Raw genomic sequence first — 21,665 nt, 5'->3', positions numbered from 1 at the left:
GTTTAAGATTATTAGGATTTGTTTCCTTATGATGAATTCAATTGGTTGGATAAAAGAGTAATGTTGTAACAACATTGCTGGATAAATTATTCATTTGTCGGCCTTTTTTTTTTCTTAGGTAATAAAATGTAACCTGCACCTTATATACAGGTACAATTGTTGTGATATCTTATTAATAGTACATTTTGTCAGCTGTAAGAAAAGACAAAGGGGTATGTACATATTGCTAAATCAAGCCAAACATTCTCATTTTGTTAAAATTATTTGGTTCGTCGATTAACAACCGGCAACTTTATAAGAGAATTAGCAATTATATTGCCTTGTCCTAATGCTAGAAATTTTACTATTTAACGTTAAAAAAGATCACACACCAAATGTTGCATTTTTTCGAGTGGTGGAAGATTCAAATCGAGTCAGATTTTGGGGATAATTTATATTTTACTATTTAATGTTTTATGAAAGATTCGTTTCTGATTTTGAATCTATTTTTTTTTATGACCAGAGAAGTTTTAACTGTAATTACAAAAGTTAGAAAAAAGGTTGCTTTTATCATCATGACTAGAAAATAATACGCATAAAGCATTAACTTCATATCTGCATTTATTATTAAAGGTTATAATAATAGCTGCTAAGTACAAAATATTAAGGAAAAAAGGGAATATTCTAAGGGTGCATGTGAGTTTTGAGGGCCTATATATATAAAGAGCAAAGGTGGGGACTGGCAAAGCAAAAAGAAGAAGGCCTCGTGAATGGAAAACAAGAAAATATACCGTGTAGACTCTCTGAACTTGGAAGCTGGAAAAGTTTCTTTCACTCCAGCTGGACATTCCTCTAAGGTACGGATTTAACTTATTATATATAGTGAAAGTCTAATAAAATTTTAAATTATTTATATAGCCTAACCAGTGTAGCAAGTTGCAGTCCACCTAATTTAGTTTTTCGAGTATATAATTATCTTTTAGGTGACAGTGAATTTAGTTTATATATGTTGAAATTGTTGATATTGTCACTGCAGGCTGATTGGAAGACAATACTGAGTTTAGCATTTCAGTCAGTAGGAGTTATCTACGGAGACATAGGAACTTCCCCTCTCTACGTTTATGCAAGTACTTTTACTGATAAAATTGGACACAAGGATGACATTCTCGGGGTGTTGTCCCTCATCATATATTCCATAATCCTCGTACCTATGGCTAAGTATGTCTTCATTGTCTTATGGGCCAACGACAATGGCGATGGTAAGTTATAATATGTCCGTCACTATTATTTACTACTCTCATTCGACTCAATTTATTTGGCACCATTTGACCGAATAACGAATGCAGGGGGAGCATTTGCCTTGTATTCTTTAATATGTCGATATGCAAAAGTGAGTCTCATCCCAAATCAAGAACCAGAGGACAGAGAGCTTTCACACTATAAGTTAGAGATACCATCCAATAAATTTAGACGAGCTCAAAAGATCAGACATAATTTGGAGAAGAGTAAATTTGCAAAAATATTTCTTGTCTTCGTCGCCATCCTTGGAACTTCTATGGTCATTGGTGATGGAGTTCTTACTCCTTGCATCTCAGGTTACTAATTAAATATTAGTAAAAACATATATACTCCATCATACTCAGATTTATTGTCAATTTCAAGCTATATGATCGACACTATTTTTGTTTAATGTGGTGCTTTCTCATGCAGTTCTCTCTGCCGTAAGTGGAATAAAGCCTCTAGGCCAAGGTGATAATCAGCTAGAAAATATTTGCTACGCCTGTTTTGTGACAGCCTGTTGCAAAGTAGATTTCTTGACGTATTAATTTGTCTGTCACAAATATCCAAAAAAAGAATTACTCTTGCAATTTATGTATCTTTTTTATTTATCCATTTAATAAAGAATACCATATTTATATATTTAGTAAATAATTAATATTCTGATCACAAGATTCAAAAGAGGATTATTGATATTATATTTTATATATGCGGATACGCTTTTAATTTAAGACTACAAGTATTCGTTGCATTCTTAAATTTGGTACCCTGGTCAAGCTAAGACATATAAAATGAAACGGGAGGGAGTACTATTTTTCTCTCCAATTTCTTTGTTTTCGATTTTACTGATTGAAACAACTGATGGTAAAGATTTATTGCAGAGGCTGTTGTGGGTGTTTCCATTGCAACACTGGTAGCCCTTTTCTGTGTTCAAAGTTTTGGTACAGACAAAGTGGGATATACATTTGCTCCAGCCATTTGCATTTGGTTTTTGTTTATAAGTGGCATTGGTCTCTACAACTTGTTCAAGTATGATGTGAGCGTCTTACGTGCCTTTAATCCCAAATACATTATTGATTACTTCAAAAGAAACGGTACAAAAGGATGGCTTTCCCTTGGCGGAGTTTTCCTCTGCATTACAGTTTAAAATTTTATTTACAGTATTCGTGTAATTTAATCGGTTATACCATGTTACTTATCATATTTTCAAGTTACAAATACTTTTATCTGTTGAAAGTTTTATGAAACAATTACAGGATCCGAAGCTATGTTTGCTGATTTGGGTCACTTCAGTGTGCGGTCTGTTCAAGTAAGTCTCCTTCATTTTACATTTTTTATTTTGCCGCTCTATTATTGTAGGTTAGTAAGCAATGTTATTAAATAGAGTTAACTTGCAATTACCTCTGACCTAATTGTTGTAAATATTACGATTGTACATATATGCATCGCAGATAAGCTTCAGTTGTGTCGTATTTCCAGCATTGCTCTCAGCTTACAGTGGTCAAGCTGCTTATCTCTCAAAATTCCCCGAACATGTTGAGAATACTTTCTATGAATCAGTTCCAGGCAAGTCTCCCGCGTGCATATATCATATTCCTTAACTATAATAATTCGTTAACTTTTTTCACTTTTGCAGTGCAAATTTCACCTACATAGATAAATAAATTATGTTTTGATGTGATATGGATGAAACCATTTTGAAGTTGGTGCTATTTACAGGTCCACTTTACTGGCCAACATTTGTAGTGGCGGTTGCTGCAGCCATTATTGCAAGTCAAGCAATGATATCTGGAGCTTTTTCTATTGTGGCTCAGGCCCAAAGTCTAGATTGTTTCCCAAGGGTGAAAGTAATTCACACATCTGCGAAGCACGAGGGTCAAGTTTACATCCCTGAACTCAATTATTTCCTCATGGTTGCTTGCGTTCTAGTTACTTTCTGCTTCAAAACCACAGAAAAATTGGGGCATGCTTATGGTATCGCTGTGGTTACTGCTGAGATTATAACCACAAATATGGTCACATTAATAATGCTTCTTATATGGAAAATCAGCATATGGTGGATTATCCTATTCTACGTGGTGTACGTTACCATAGAATCTACATATCTCTTCGCTCAGCTGACAAAATTCGCGCAAGGTGGTTTTCTACCTGTGTCTTTTTCATTTGTGCTTGTGATCATTATGGGAATTTGGCACTATGTTCAAAAACGTAGGTACGAATTCGAGCTCAATAACAAGGTTTCGAGTGACTACATTAGGGACTTAGCCAAGAATCCAGACATCAAAAGAGTACCTGGAATAGGACTACTCTACTCTGAATTAGTACAGGGGATTCCACCTATATTTCCTCACTTTGTCTCAAACATTCCGTGCATCCATTCTATCGTAGTTCTGGTGTCAATTGAATCCATTCCTATAAGTAAAGTAGCGCTAGAGGAACGTTTCTTGTTCCGACATGTTGAGCCAAGAGAATACAAGGTGTTAAGATGTGTAGTTAGGTTAGGGTACAATGATCAACTTGGGAAGCCAGAGGAATTTGAAAACCAATTAGTGGAACATTTGAAAGAATTCATTCGACACGAACATTATATTCTTGCAGCACATGATCATCAAGTTGAAGACAGAGAAATTAGTGAACCAGTATCAACTGGTTCAATTATGTCATTAGTCAATAGTTCAGTAGCTCAGTCAACTCATTCTTTATCAAGTACTAGAACACAAATGGTCATGTCCCCTAGACTTGAGGAAGAAGAAGAGATTCAATTTGTGGAAAAAGCAAAGGAACAAGGAGTGTTCTATCTCTTGGGAGAAGCACAAGTGGTGGCTAAACAAGATGCTTCATTCTTGAAGAAATTTGTTGTCAACTATGCATATCATTTCTTGCGCAAGAACTTCAGGCAAGGGGAGAAAGTTATGGCTATTCCTCAGACTAGGCTGCTAAGGGTCGGCATGACTTATGAATTATAATTGTGTGTTGTGTTTACGCAGCTAAAATGTACTACCAAATACTCGCATAAAATTGGGGAGGGTTATTTGTTTTTTAGATTGCCACATATCCTTCGGTCTAAATTACAGGCAAATGTAATAGTATAACGGTAGGGACCAGATACTCAAATAGTACAAGGGTATTGCTGCACTTCATATATCTTCACTTTTCTTATCCTTTAAAAGCTTTCAGCTTGAGTAACCTATCAAATGCTTTCAAACTTGTCCAAGAACACAAATTTCTAATTTTTTTTTTTAATTTTGTGCTGATTCAAACTACTTATTTGAATAACAGTATATTTGTATAAAACAAGTTTTTCTCAAAACCGATTATTATGTTATGTTATAATATATATCCTTTATAGCAACACTTCACTATAGCGTCAAAAAATATGCTGTCATAAAGAGGTTTGACACATAAATTGTAGCACAAGGAGAGGTATTACAAATGTTCATGGTCTAATAAAAAGGAAACATGCAAATTTAGCTTGAAAACTCCTCAATTGGCATTTTAACCACTACTTCCCTGTTCCTAAGACCTAACACCCAAACTTTCTCATACAAAATATTCCAAATCGATTAAAAGAAAGTTTCCTGAAACAGTGAACTATATCCTAATCCTAACTTAATATTCACATATTTTCTTTCCAAAAAGACCCCCCGACCCCCCCAAAAAAAAGAAGAGAAAAAAGAAAAGAAAATAAACCTCAACTTTGATCTTCATCTCTCTTTCTAGTGACTCTAATATAGCAATAAACAGCAGCAAAAATGACAGTAACAAGTCCACCAATAATGACCCCTCCTCCAGCAACAGACTTATCAGAATGATGAATATGATGCTCCATTTTCAGAATACTCTCCGGAGCTTCACCAATGGCGGGTCCTTTACCACTTTCATCTTCTCCTTCTTCAAATGACTCTGCTACTGTATTCTCTGAAATTGGTGGATCGGCTATTCTACTCTCTGTTTGATCAGTTTCTACTTTCAGCTTTCGAGGGAATGGCCGTGAAATTCCTGACCCTTCCGCCATTGCTTGAAAAAACAAGATTCCAAGTAACAAATAGAAACAGAACATGAATCTAAATCGACCGGCCATTTTGGAAATAGAAGCAAAAGAATCTTGAATGAGGCTTTGGGAATTTTAAAAGTAAATGGTTGTGCGTGTGTTTGATGAGATACTAAGAGAATCTTTGTGGTTACAAGACATACAAGATATCATGAGCTGGTTGTGTATAAATAGGGAATGGTCCAAGTGTGTGTGGCTCGTAGGTCGAGAGAAGCTTCAGGGATGGAGACCACACTTTGGGGAAGTGGGATCTATGTGGGGAGTGCTTTATTGCTTTTCACTGAAAATGAACCTTAATCACCAAGTAGTGTGCAGTAAAACTAGAAAGTAAACGTTGCATGCTCGTAGCTAGGTTTGGTTTGGTTTTTTCAATTATCAAATCAAACTAATTATGTCGGGTCATTAAATCTAAATATCAAATCAAATCAATAAAAATTGGAATTTTGAATCTCAAGTTTTTCGGGTTTCTTTTATAAAGTCTTCATAGAACAAAACATAAAATTTGTGCTCCAAATATTTCTTTGATCCTAGTAAAATAATTATACTTGAATAACTTAAGTTTGAACCCGTACCGTAACCGCGCCGTTGTCTCCCTAACTAAATTTTTACAGTATCACCATTATGTAATTAACATTTTTTTGGCTACATTTATTTTTATTAAAATTAAGATGTGTGCATTCTAGCACATATTTGAATATTAAGATTTTATATTTAAATCGGATAAAAATAATATACACTCCTAATGTTGCTTTAAAAAGCAAATTTTCTCTTTTCAAATTTGAACGATAGACATTTTTCCCGAACTTTGAAGATTTCCGACTATTAGTTTTTAGAAGAGAAAACAAAAGGTAATGCACTATGTAGACAAACAGTGATTTTGACTTTGTATGAAGGTGTTATTTTGATTCTAATATTCAAAAGTCCGTGGGGATTGGGTGAGTGGTTTGCACATGCGAGATCTGAGATCGATTCATCTCATCAGCAGTTTTGTCGCACGGGACATGCCTAGTACAATTTTCATCTCCCGTGTGATTATGGAATATGATTTATGCCTAAAATTTCTTAGGACCTCTACATCCAGATTGTGATTGTGATGCAGTAACCACTTATAGAATGAAGTAACATCCTGTACTCAACTGGAGCTTGGTGCAAGGGTAATGTATTAGGTAGATAAGCCCAATAGCTTTTATTTCGACTCGACATTATATTAAAAATTCATCAAAATACATTTAGATTTTTAATTACAAACTCAAAATGAACTACTAATTTGGTGGCAACTTCAGAATATATGAAATTCAATTCCTAGCTTTGCCTTTGACCAGAGCAAAGCCTGTTAATACCTTTGTTCATTCAAGTATCTTATAGCCAGTTTGGCCCAGAGACAAAAATCAGTTTATTTTGAAAAGTATTTTTTTCAAAAAGTGTTTTTCTCAAAAGTACTTTTAGTGAGAAACTGTTTGTGTTTGGCCAATTAATTTGAAAAACACTTCTGAGCAGCAATTAGTGTTTGGCCAAACTTTAAAAAACTGTTTCTAAGTGTATTTTTTTGTCAAAAGTACTTTTAGTGAGAAACTACTTTTTTCTGCTTTTCCTCAAAAACACTTTTTTTCCTTTCAAAAGCTTGGCCAAACACTTTAATTTTAGAAAAAAACGCTTTTGCCTCAAAATAAGCTTTGCCAAGCATGCTATTAGTCTGTAGAGCTAAGCTATACATTTAGATTACATACCATTTTTTTTTTTTTACTATTATATGTAGATCATAGTTAGGGTCCATGGTTTTTAACAACTTGAACGATCACGTTCGTCATAGCCTAAGTATACACCAAGTCCAGCTACTACAAATTTACTTTTCTGGATTCATTGGCATGCAAAACTTGGAGTTGAATGGGTTAACTTAATGATAACTCTAAAATTCAAGCCCACATTTATAATAGTAGACTTGTTTAAAAAAGAATCAGTAATAATTTTTTTATATTTATAATGGAAATATCAAGATCAGTTTGAGTGCACACCAACTATTTCACTGAGTACATATTACTATATACCGAGTAATAGAGTGTAAAAGTTTTCATATTTTTTGTATATGTAACTTAAATATAAAAAGAAGAAGATGAAGAAGAAGAAAGGATTGAAGATCAACATTTACCCTTCATCTTGCATTCCTTTGGTTTTGGAAGTTCAATAATGTTTTTGGTGAAGTTCTACAACAAAGAGAGTCTCTTACTTTAATTTTATGACCTTTGATTGATTAAAGTTTTGTGCTGCTCACTACAATTTCCCAATATACTCTCGTCCTAACATGTTAGCAGCAATTTAAGTAGATCAGGGCTAAACGAAAAATAAAAGCAGACTAAAGTGGGAGATCACAAATAAAACTCAAATTTTAAGATCAATCATGTCATGTGTTCTTGCTTAATTGTATACTTTCACCGGTTCATAATAAATGATTTTTTTAGCCTATGACACATCCCTTAAAAAATACTAACTCCTAGAAAAGAATTAGTATTTTGACTAAATTATCCTCAATTAAAATTTACTTATTGTTAACTTGACACGTTGAGATATGTAAATAAGGGTAAATTTAAAAATATGAAGTTAATCAGTTCTTGATTAGGTAAAAAAACACTTATTTTAGACTAACATAAAAAGTTCAAAAGATCACATATTATGGACGGAAGGATGTATTAAATTATTGGTTGCATGCGGCTGCAGATTACAATCGAGACCAGTTGACCAAAACCGGGTTTGGTTTTGTTAATAGTTAGTACTAGTATACTACTAACTTGCAGTACTAATGGGTACAACAACAATAATCCAGTATAATTTCATTAGTGGGGTATATGGATGATAGTGTGTACGCAGACCTTACCCCTACTCTGGGGTAGAGAGGTTATTTCAGATAGACCCTCAGTTAATCCTCCAAAAACTCCCCATTTTGCTCCTGGGGTGACTCGAACTCACAACCTTTTGATTGAAAGTGGAGGGTGTTTACTTACCCCTACCCTACCCCGTAGGACTAATGGGTACTTGAAAGTAAATAACAAAAAGGGCTCAACAATTTATTTGGAAATAACTATGGCAGGTAAAATTCATTTAAGTCTGCAGCTTAAGAGAATAATTCAACAATTTGTTGGGAAATAACTATGGCAGGTAAAATGCATTTAATTCTGCAGCTTAAGAGAAATAAAAGTCACTTGGAAAAAAATAAATAGAATAAGTCAACTTGACTTGGAAAAGGTCAATACAACTCATTTCTTCCTTTCTGTTTTTCTTTCTTGTGGATATGTATTATTAGAGAGTGGCAAAACTTTATATCTTGTATTTGTGTTAAAGAATTTATTAAATATATATTTATTAAGCTGTCATGTCTTAAAAGCTAGAACGGATAAACTTAAAATGATCAAACTGGTGCATTGAACCTTTATTTAACAAGGATGTGATAAATAAGTTTTCATATGAAAATATCTTTTTACAAGTAAATAATTAAAAATCAATATGGGTTAAAAAATTATTTTGGTCGGTGATGGACTTTTGACCAAATTCTTGTAGGTGTCAAATTCGAGATCTGTAAAACTAACTCTTTTTCTTTCTCCAATTTTTGCCTCTTAAAATATTTCCTTGGACCATAAAATGCTGTTTTTTTTTTTATTATCTTCTTTTTCTTTTACCTTTTTGGATTTTTCTCTTCCGAGAAAAAAAGAAAACGAGAATAAAGCACATTCAGACAAAATGACGAAAAACGTTTTTACCATATAAAAAGCGTGGTTTACAGTTACATAAAGTTGATTTTTTTGTCATTAATTTGGACGGAAAATAATCACAAAATGGACGGATTGTGTTGAAAACAAATCATAGAATGGTCAATCTAACCATAAATGCAAATTAATCCTTCTAAAAGAAAAAAGAATGGTTGAGTTGCAGCGCTGATGAATTGGACTACAACTAATTGCGTAGTCCAAACTAACCCTAACACATTTTGTTCTAAACAAATTTTAGACGGACCAAACCATATACTATGACTCATTAATTGGTTATTTTTTTTGGATATATTTCTTTATAATTATTCAAAAATCAAAAGTTGTTATGAATACATTAAATTTGTGGATGTCCAACAACTCATCCATGAACCATTTTGGATTGTACATGAATATGTTTACTACACTCATTTAATATCTTGCAACCTTCAAATATATTGTGCACTATATATACGGTGTTTTTGATTATGCAAAAAACATCAATAAGATAGACTTGAATACAACTTGATAGAAAAAAAGTTTTTTCTATATTTCTAAGCTTATATTGCTATAATTTTATAATACGTTATCAGCACGAGGTTCTAACCATCTGAGGTTGTCTGCTTCATCCGAATTTTATCTTCTTCCAAAAAGAGGTAGTTAATTTTTTTTCCCGATTCAGGTATGCATTCTTGTCTTTATAACGTTTCTATTAGGATCTTCTTTAACCTGCAATTTAATTGCCATATACATAACTTATTTTGAATATGATTATAATAATTGCCTTGGTATGAAAACAATAAGTTTCGATTAAATTATTATTAAATTATATAAACTACGAAGAAGTTTAAACCTACACATAAATAGATAATTATTAAATTATAATAATTAGAGTAATTAAGCTCACATCCAAATAGCCTGACAGAATATGCATTTAGAAGGAATTCTTGCAAAATTTTCAAAAGGTTTAAACGTGTCTTCAATGAATTTATCACCTAAGTGTACAAACTAATTATTGACTTTAAAATTAATGACTAAACTATTAGATGAATCGTATTCAATGTTGAAACTTGGCATATTTGATATCATCTAATTTTATGCATACTTAACTTATTGAAACGTCTTCTAATAGTAATGTTTAATGAGGCACATTATCTATGAACATCCAAGAGAAATTTTTATGAATATAATGAATTTGTAGATATCCAACAACTCATCCATAAACCATTTTGGATTGTACATGAATATGTTTATTACACTCATTAATATTTTGTAACCTTCAAGTAAAGTGTACAATATATATACAATATTTCTGATTCTACAAAAGATATCAATAAGATAGACTTGAATACAACTAGATAGAAGAAAAGTTTTGTATATATTTCTTGGCTTATATTGCTATAATTTTATAACAGTCACACAAATAAATATTGGGTCAAGAAAAAGAAATAGTGGTAGCCTTTATTTTCGTCTTAGGGCTAGCCCTTCACAAAGGTTAATTTGGGATTAAAGGAACTTGATATTGTGTTAAATAATATAGGGAGTGCCTATCAGAGGAAGTCGTGAATTATGGATCAAGGCAATTCTGTGTTTCTCATCTCCAATTCTTCTAGCATCTATGTCACGACCCTAATTTTCCACTTTAGGACGTCGTGATGGCATCTAATCTTTAAGACTAGGTAAGCCTAACACATGTTGATTATTAATGGAATTTAACTAACTTAACTACAATACATTAAGTAATATCTTATACAACATAGCTGAGACAACGTCAATCATACAATTCCAAAACCGGTAGTACAAGTCATAAGCTTTTCTAAGAATCACTAGAATTAACAATACATCATTGTCCCGAAATAATAGGAAACAATGGAAATGAAATACAACAGAAGGTGACTTCGGAGCCTGCGAACGTCAAGCAGGTATACCTTGAAATCTCTAGCCGCGCAGACATAAGTGTCAAACTAGCTCGATCATAAGTACCTGGATCTGCACAAAAATGTGGAGAAGTGTAGCATGAGTATACCACAGTAGTACCCAGTAAGTATCAAGCCTAACCTAGGTAAAGTAGTGACGAGGCCAGTTCAAGACACCTACCAAACATGTAAACATATGCAGGATATAACTTAAACCTAACAATGGAAAGAACTTCAATGTAAGACAAACAATAGAAGGATCACAAATTTACAATCAACAATGAAAATAATAAAAGCACAAATAACAACAAGAAATAAACGATTAATAAAGAAACTAGTGACAACTCAATCAATCAAATCGTTCCTAATGCACAATTTACAACAAGAATTACCCGAGGTACCACTACTCATAATCTCAAATCATAAGTCACAATTTCCAAATCTTACACATATGGCACTCTGTGCCTACATTTTTTCCAAATCACTTTCGCACTGCAAAAAGCATGCACACCATGTACATTGTATCCTTATCAATAAGCTACTGAATTAAATATAGAATTTTTTAAATTAAAACATAATATCCATTTTTTAAGTAAAGCAAAAACATCAGATAGTGTAAGGAGTTTAAGTTGAGAAATCAATTAAAGTGAAATATGACAATTATTAAGAATAGTAAAGTACCGAATGAAAGGACGAGTTTTAACATAAGAGTCACATAAGGTAAGCATGTTAAAAATTCTTTTATTTAAAACCGCTATATTATCAACAACTCAACATGGTGTGAGATAATAATTTTGGCAGTGAATTCATCTTAAAAATCAATTCACCAAGTAACCACAAAAGCACAGATTGACACCTTGAAGTAATACAACAGTTCACGTAGGATGCATGACTAACTCAAGACATAACAACAACAACAAGTATAACACACACAATCCGTTGCGGTGCGCAACCCGATCCTACCGTATCATTATTTATCAATATCATAATCCTTCCTTATTCCACCATTGTATCAATAAGCAATATCAAGTATCATGTATACAAATTGTTGCGGCGCATATCCTGATCCCACTTTATCATTATTTATCAATATCACAATCCTCTCTTATTTCACCCATTGCGGCGTGCAACCCGATCCCACCGTATCACCATTTATCAATATCACAATCCTCCCTTATTTTACTTGCTGCGACGTGCAATCTGATCCCATCGTATAATCATTTATCAATATCACAATCCTCCCTTATTTCCCTCGTTGCGGCGTGCAACCTGATCCACAAGCAATTTAAATTAACAACAACAATCCAATTACTCAATTTACAAGAATTTCTGCAATCAAAGGGTATGAGTCCAACCATACCAAAATTATCAAATTCCGACATCAAATCGACCTTCAAATCCTCATTTTACATTTTTGAAAGCTTTTTACAAAAATTCTCATTTTCTCTCATTCAATTCACTAATTTAATGATAAAAACAATTATGGAATCATGAAATATAATCAAATCCGGATAAAGAACACTTACCCTGATCCCACACGTGAAAATCCCATCCAAAATCGCAAAAATCCTAGCTTTCTAAGAACAAAACCTTCAGTTGCCAAATCGTGTTTCGCGAACGTGACACAAAGGTTGCGAACATGGTCACCAAGTTCTTTGGACTCTATGCGAATGCGTCTGTATACTCGCGAACGCGAAGAGAAATAATGTCTGATGCCTTTCCCGCCTTACCTCTGCGATTGCGGACCACTGCATGCGAACGCAAAGACAAATGTCTTCCAACCTTCGCGAATGCGATCTCCTATTCGGAAACGTGAAGAACAATTACTGCATGCCTCCAATTTACACTACGCGAACGCGGTACCATTGACGCGAATATGATGAAGAAAACTATATAACAAAACCAGCATTTCAAAACATGAGAAAATAGTTCGTAGCCCATCCGAAACACACCCGGGGTCCCCGGGACCCATTGAAATATACCAACAAGTTCCATAACATAACACGGACCTGCTCGAGGCTTCAAATCACATCAAACAACTTCAAAACTACGAATTACACCTCAAATCGAACTTAATGAACTTATGAACTTTACTTCTACAACTCACGCCGAATCATATCAAATCAACCCGGAAATGACGTCAAATTTTGCATGTAAGATATAAATGACACAACGGGGCTATACCAACTCTCGGAATCGAAATCCAAACCCGATATCAACAAAGTCAACTCTCGGTCAAACCTCTCAATCTTCCAAACCTTTGACTTTTCAATTTTTGCCAAAATGCATCAACTCAATCTACGGACCTCCAGATCCGGACATACGCCTAAGTCCAAAATTACCAGAAGGAGCTATTGGAATCATCAAAACACCATTCCAGAGTTGTCTGCCCAAAAGTCAAACTCTAGTCAACTCTTACAATTTAAGCCCCTGAAGCAAGAATCATCCTTCCAAATCAATCCCGAATCATTCGAAAATCGAACTCGGCCACACATGCAAGTCATAATACATGATACGAAGCTTCTAGAGACCTTAAGCCATCGAACGGGATGCTAATTCTCAAAACGATCGGTCGGGTCGTTACATTCTCCCCTCTTAAACAAATGTTCGTCCTCGAACGTGCCAGGAACCGTTTTGAAGTCAACAAATCACTGCATGAACTCGCCATACATACACCCGAGGGTGATTCCCCATCACTCCAATCCATGTAGGCCCGACAACACCATCTCAACTGAAAATAATTCCTTCCACCCACACCCATAAGCCTTATAACCAATTTTTTCACCATCTGAATCTTCCCAAAGACACAATTCCCACATAAACACATTGTATCAGCCTCAACCAGCTGCAACAGCTCATGCATACGCCTACAAGGTACGACCACCCAACGTAATACATCGCCCGTATGCCCATAACAACATCTCTGACCACCATAGCTGCCCATAATCAAATCCAACACCAACAATTATCCTCATACTAGCTAGAACCCTGTTCCAGACCGTCACAACACTGACAACGATGCAAGAAACATGAATATCCCATTCCCATTCACTCGAATCAATAAGTCACAACTAATACCACCTGGGCACACACCTCGCAAGCTAAAGCCCAACAAGCACAACGCGAATATGACTGAATATGCAAAGAGAAATGCATGAGAGAACTATCAAACAAGCCCGACAGGCATAACTCCCTATCGGTATCATACTACCAATCAATTCTACAAGGGAAAATTAAATCATATGAACTAATCACAAGGATATTGTCACGACCCGAAATTCCCACATTCGGGACCGTGATAGCGCCTAACATTTTACTTGCTATGCAAGCCAACGTTAGAATAATTTAAACCATTTTAACGATTCATTTTAATTAAATAATAAAGAAACCAACAACCGAAATAATATCTGAATTTAAATGTGCAAACAAAAAATAATACGATGTCTAAATACCATCCCAGAAGTGGAGTCACAAGTGCACGAGCTTCTAGAATAATACAAACAAGGGTCTGAATAAAATAAAGTTGTCTGAAAGAAAGCACACAACTAAGATAAAGTATAAGGGGACTTCAGAGTCGCGAACACCGTGCAACTATACCTCAAGTCTCCTCTTATAGCTGAATCCGAGAAAATCTACAGTACGTCATTGGGACTAACTCCGGTATCTGCACAAGAAGTGCAGAGTATAGTATGAGTACAACCGACCCCATGTACTCTGTAATTGCGAGCCTAACCTTGACGAAGTAGTGACGAAGTTAAGGCAAGGTCGCTTACAATAATAATAATAATAATAATAATAATAATAATAATAATAATGATAATAATAATAATAATAATAATAATAATAATAATAATAATAATAATAATAATAATAATAATAATAATAATAATAATAATAATAATAATAATAATAATAATAATAATAATAATAATAATTACAGGAATAGAGGTAAGACTGTTAAATCATATCAATAACTGAAGTCAATTCAGTAGTCATAGTCAATTATTTCTTTTATCATTCTGTTGCGGCGTGCAGCCCGTTCCAACAATATAATCCTTGAATTAATTTCCGTTGCGGTGTGCAACCCGCTCCAACAATATAAACTTAGAATAAAATCCGTTGCGGCGTGTAACTTGATCCAACAATATTATCTTCCAATTAAATTCCGTTGCGGCGTGAAACCCGATCCAACAATATAAACTTAAAATAAAACCTGCTCCAACAATATAAACTTAAAATAAAACCCGTTACGACGTGCAACCCGCTCCAACAATATAATTTAACAACTCTTAAATGTAAAAATACTCCAATAAATATCACATTTAATAAGAAGTTATTAGGCAACAAGGCATACAATAATTATGATTTATCTAGGAAACAAGTAATGACAAGTAGCAATTAATTATGAAAACAGGGAGAAAATAGGTAATTTAATATTTAATATGCTAAATGTCAAGTGACAATTAAGACACATAAGTCAAATAAGCATGTAGCAATTACAACATGAATTCAAGACATAATATTCGACAAAGAGAAATAATTAATTCATGATTTAAAATGATTTATGATTTTCAGATAAATATGCAAACAATCAATTTGACAACGTATAGGCACTCATCACCTCGCCTATACGTCGTTACACATGAAATTCACGTAACAAATAATTCAAGGGTTCTATTCCTTCAAACCAACGTTAACGACGATACTTACCTCGTTTTGCAATTTCAAGTGATCACTCGACCATAGCTTTTTCTTTCGAATTAGTCTCCAAACCAATCAAACCCATCAAATTATTGTCCAACAATTCAATTGAAGCTTTAGAAATTATTTATAATTCGAAAGAGACTTAATTTAAGTCATTTTCGGAAAAGTCAACCAAAAGTCAATGTAGGCCCAATTTTTGGAACCCGACGAAAAATTACGGAATCCAGACACCCGTTCTGATACGAGTTCAATCATACTAAACTTATCAAATTCCGACATTGGATTGTCTTTTAAATCCTAAATTTTTATTTTTTCGAAAGTTTTACAAAAAATCTAATTTCTTCCATATAAATCTGAAATAAATGATGAATATAAACATGAATTTATGAAATATAATCACTTTCGGATATAGAACATTTAAACAAGTCAAAGTTGTGAAACCCCCATTTGAAATCGCCCAAATCCGAGACTCAAAACTCAAAAATGAGTAAAAATGGCTAACACCCGATTTTATGTATTTTGTCCAGCATTTTCACATATGCGGGCAAATATCCGCATCTGTGAGCTCGCATTTGCGAGAATAATCTCGCATCTGCGAAAAGAGCTTAGCAAACGGGTGTTCGCATCTGCAGAAAATGGGTCACATTTGCGGCTGCGCAGAAGCGCATGAAGGAGCCGCATAAGCGGTTTCTTCGCATTTGCGGTCGCCTAGCTGCAGAAGTGATGGCCGCATTTGCGGTCATTTTCTCACAGAAGCGAGACGGCTACCCAGGCACCCAAATTTGCAAAAGCGACAAGGTCTCCGCAAAAGCAGGGCCACACCTGCCCTCCAAAATTCGCATGTTCGAAACACCAGAACTAGACCTGCAAAACTTTACCAAAATGATCCGAAACACGTCCAAAACTCACCCGAGCCACTCGGGACCTCGTCCAATTGCACCAACCAGTCTCTAACATAACGCGAACTTACTCGGGGTCTCAAATCACGTCAAATAACATCAAAATTACAAATCACACCTCGATTCGGACTTATGAGTTTTAAATTTTTTACTTTACAAAACTCGAGCCGAAATATATTAAATGAATCCGTAATGATTTCAAATTTGACGCGCAAGTCATAAACGACATAACAGAGCTATTCCAACTCTCGAAATCTCAATCCGAGTCCGATATCGATAAAGTCAAATTTACGGTAAAACTTTGGAAATCTTAAGCCTTTAAGTTTCTAGTTTTCGTTAAATGGCGATAATTCGAGCTAGGGACCTCCGAATTCGATTCTGGGTATACGTCCAAGTCCCAAATCGCGATACGGACCTATCAAAATTGTTAAAATACTGATCCGGGTCTTTTTTCTCAAAATATTGACCAAAGTCAACTCAAATAAGTTTTCAAGCTCCATTTCACATTTAAATCAATTTTTCACATAAAAACTTTTCGGAAACATTTACGGACTGTGCACGCAAGTCGAGAAATGCTGAAAGGTGCTATTCGAGGTCTCAGAATATAGAAATAAATATCTAAAATTAAAGATGACATATTGGGTCATCGCAAATATCATCTTAATATAACTCCATCACGGCACGCAGCCCCGTTCAAACATATTGAGCCGCACGTGAGGTTCCATCCTCAGCTCTGAATCACAAGTAGAATACACATCATACCAACCAAAACCATCCGCTAATTCAATTTTGTGAAACAAAATCACAACTCGTAACGAACTCCCCGTACCGGTAGAGCATCTAAATCACCAATCGTAACCGAAACATCCAGAAATCACATCAAATCTACCATAATGAGTAGCAGAAAGTCACTTCTAGTCTCATGGATCTTAATAGTGAACAAAACAAAATGATAGACACGGGCTACCATTATAGAATCTCCCGACATGGGTAAACACATAAGAAAAGTACAAAATTACGAAACTCATCCATATAAAGCAAGGTAGGAGGACTCACCCAGAAAAGCAGAACCGAATCAAAATAAGAATGACGCTCCTCTGTAAAAAAATCGAAACCATACATGTAACGACACCATCTGGTGAAGCGGCCTCAGCCCTACCTTGGTAAGCATATCAACGGGTCGGGTCTCCCCCTCTAGGACGCCCTCTACCCGCATGTCCTCTACCCCTAGCTGGCTGTGCAGGTGGAGTAGCAACTGAAATGGAGCTTATAGACTAGGTGCTCTGATGAAATCCGCTCCTCCCGAGTCTGGTACAATCTCTCATGATGCGCCTAGTATCACCACACTCATAACAACCCCTCTGCGAGCGTGGCTGCTTGTACTGAGTCCTTGCCGGATAACTAGAATAACCGTTGTAGGAACCCCGTACCGGTGGGGCACTAAAAGATGACTGCCACACATGGGTACCCTGACTAACTGGAGCACCACAAGTAGTCTGAAGTACAGACTGGACTGGCCGACTGCCTGAGCCTTTTCCCTGATGGGCCATAACTGAAGAGTAGAATCCAATGAATCCTCCAGAGCCTCGAGACCTCTTGGCATCTTGTGCTCCTTCTCCTCACCCCAAATACGCTCTAATCTTCTGGCAATCTCCACAATCTGCTGAAATGGAGTATCAGTCTCCAAATCCCGAGCCATGTTGAATCTAAGGCCGTAACTGAGCCCCTCAGTGAATTTGCAGACTCACTCTCTGACTGTAGGAACCAAATTAGGTGAATGAAGGGATAACTCACTAAACTTGATAGCGTACTCTAATAATGTTTGAGCATCCCTGGCTCCCTCGTAGCCCATCTAGAACATCATGAGCCATCGGTGCATAGCTGATACCGAGTGCACAATATCATACACGAGTGGCTACAAAGGAATATAATATATATGTTTTCAGATGAATCAACGTGGCACTATAAGGAATGAAAGAAGTGGAATTTCCTAATAGTTCCGTAGCTTTTTAAAGATCAGTACAGACGTCTCCGTATCGATTCGCAAGACTTTACTAAACCTACTTATGACTATTAACACCTATTAACCTAGAGCTCTGATACCAACTTATCACAACCCTGATTTCCCACTTTAGGACGTCGGGATGGCACCTAGTCTTTAAAACTAGGTAAGCCTAACACATGCTGATTATTAATGGAATTTAACTAACTTAACTACAATACATTAAGTAATATCTGATACAACATAGCTGAGTCAACGTCAATCATACAATCCCAAAACCGATTGTCACGAACCAAAATCAACCGTCGTGATAGTGCCTATCGTGGAACTAGGTGATAGCATCAAGGATAAGGATAGAGTTTTGGAAGCTCCAGGGCTATTTACAAGATCTCAAGCTAAAGAGTTACAGACTAAGGTTGGTGGACTTCAATGGCAAATAAAGAAGCTTTTAGTTGTAGAGGAAGAGCTCAAGCCCAAAGTAGATGAATTATCCAAATTTTATAATTATTTGGTGATCCAAATTGAAGTACAAGAGGAGGAAGATTGGGCTACCAAATCAGTCCTTGAAGTCCACCAAATGGGGTCAAAATGAGCTTAAAAGAGGTCCAAAGGGGGAGTTTCAAAAGTAGCCCAATTGGAGTCCAAACCAATGGCCCAAACTAGTAGTTTTAAGGTCCAAATCTACCCCAAGGGGATTTGGCCGCCCCCACCTAGTTTTAGTGACTTTTCTTACTCCTTAGCAACCACCCTACCTAATTTTATTGACTTTTTGATGCCTTAGCAGCCACCCTACCTAATTTTAAGGACTTTTTATGCCTTAGTACTTCTATAAATAAGGAGTTCTTCTCATTCATTGAGACACTTCATTATTGATCAAGTATATCATACTTTGAGAGTTCTTTTGAACCTTTGTTACTTGTGCTTTGAGATTTATCTTTCAACCTTTACTAGTTCATAGTTCAAGGTAGTAAGATTACTTCTCTATTGTGATATCTTTGATTCCTTTGCGGCGTTCTTAGAAGGCGATTAATACTTGTTATTAATTATTGTCTCAAGTTACTCGCAAAGCGGTCAAGATCCGAATCTATTGTTTTGATTTGCTTTTAAGTAATGGCATTTGATTTCTTCAATAAATCAAGACGTTGTTGCTTTGATCTTGTCAAGGATATAGAACTTGCGTTCTTGGAAGTTCTTGGAATTCTTTCCTTGAATTTTCTCATATCCTTTATTTTCTGCCCTTTAGTTCTAGTTAATCAATTCCTTATTGTTATTTCTTCCGCATTTACTTTTCAAATTCTTACTCTAGTTTGGAATCCCGACCTAGTCGTTATCACTAGGCAAGATACTACTCAATCATTTCAACACAGTAAAAGCTTTGGAAATATATACGGAAGCAATTTATATTAAAGGAAATCATTTTTGAGACAGAAATAAATCCGCAACATAATACAATCTATCCCAAAATAGGGGTTTCACCAAGTACATGAGCACCTATACCGGGATACAGTCTACTACAATGTCTAGGGAATAAGAACATAAATACAAATAAAGATAATGAATGAGAGTTAAGGCATGCGAACGCCATGTAGCTACCTCGACAGTCTCCGAGATCTCAACTCCTCACTTAGCAGCCGCCGTGACCGGAAGCACCTGGATCTACACACGAGGTGCATGGTGTAGCGTGAGTAAAACAAACTCAATAAGTAACTAGTCCAAACTTTGGACTGAAAGTAGTGACGAACTCAACCGGCACGGTTAAATATAGAAGTAACAATGCAAAAATGTAGGCATGCTTTCAAGTTCAACAAATAAACTCAAAACAGTAAAACAGATCAAATTTGATTGATAAGAAGAATATAACTTCTCTACTCCTACTTGCCAATGCACATGCTATATGTGATGCACCATGCTGTCAGCCTCTTGTGCTCACACTCTCATTTGCTCAATCACTCAGTACTGTATATGGCCAACCTGGCCCAGGGAAGATCCATTCCGGAATATATACATCGACTGACTATCAGTCACCCAATACTGAGTAGGGCCAATCCATCCGGTGGAGAAGATCCATCTCCATGTATATAATGCTTCGGACAAGATCCATGTCCAGGGAAGATCCATCCCTCAATATAATCAGTCGTGCTCACTAGGGGTGTGTGCAAACTCCAAAGGGGATCCTTCAGCCCAAGCGATATCATAATCAGTATAACCGTTGCAGAGTGCAGCCAGATCCCATAAATGTCACTCATAATCAGGCCCTCGCCCTCACTCAGTCATCAATCTCTCCAGTCTATCTCTCACGGACTCACAGTGTCATGATACTAGCCCGAAAATATTGATATGATGTATCAATAAATAACAACAGAGACTGAGATATGATATGAAATGAATGAATATGACTGAGTACAAAATATCAATGAAATTAGTAAGACAGCAGCAAGAAACGACCACTATGGGCCCCAACAGTACCGGCATAAAGCCTAACATGATATCTAGCATGAGTGACTACTCAATTACTTTATCACATTATGATAACACATAGATCAACAAGATAGAACCACTATACAGTGCCATGGAATCGACCAGGTCATAATTCTCACGGTGCACGCCCACACGCCCATCACTTTGCATGTGTGTCACCTCAATACCAATCACATAACATATAAGTTCGGGGTTTTGAACCCTCAGAACTAAGTTTAGAAGTATTACTTACCTCAATCCGAGCAAATCCCTACTCCAATACGCCTTTGCCTCGCGAATCGGCCTCCAAATGACCCGAATCTAGCCACAAACAGTACAATACAGTCAATACGGGCTAAAGGAATCAATTCTTCAAGAAATTACTAAGTTATAACTAAAAATCCAAAATTGGTTCAAAATTGCCCCCTGGGCCCATGTCTCAGAATCCAACAAAACTCACAAAATTCAAAAGCCCATTCACTCATGAGTCTAGTCATTCTAAATTCATCAAAATCTGACACCATCTGGACATTCACATACCCAAAATTAACTCTCCAAATCCCTAGCCTCAAACCCCCAAATTACACCTCAAAGGCACACCATCTAGGTGGAAAATCAGTGGGGAAACATAACTATTGAAGAACG

The 21,665-nt window shown here is 35.7% G+C and overlaps 1 protein-coding gene across 1 annotated transcript; it reads left to right on the top strand.

Annotated features, from left to right (window-relative positions):
• Positions 1–725: 725 nt before the first annotated feature.
• LOC107784475 (potassium transporter 5-like) lies at positions 726–4,392 on the top strand. The gene is made up of 8 exons (XM_016605612.1): positions 726–836; positions 1,016–1,238; positions 1,326–1,574; positions 1,690–1,728; positions 2,139–2,351; positions 2,514–2,566; positions 2,709–2,823; positions 2,977–4,392. Exons 1-8 carry the CDS (start codon positions 750–752, stop codon positions 4,221–4,223), a joined length of 2,226 nt encoding a protein of 741 aa, XP_016461098.1. The 5' UTR covers positions 726–749; the 3' UTR covers positions 4,224–4,392.
• Positions 4,393–21,665: the final 17,273 nt, after the last annotated feature.

This window comes from Nicotiana tabacum, chromosome 21 (assembly GCF_000715075.1).
Source record: "Nicotiana tabacum cultivar K326 chromosome 21, ASM71507v2, whole genome shotgun sequence".
NCBI classification, from domain to species: domain Eukaryota; kingdom Viridiplantae; phylum Streptophyta; class Magnoliopsida; order Solanales; family Solanaceae; genus Nicotiana; species Nicotiana tabacum.
Note: the sequence above shows the minus strand (reverse complement) of the source record. Positions and strands in the feature narration are given on the sequence as shown.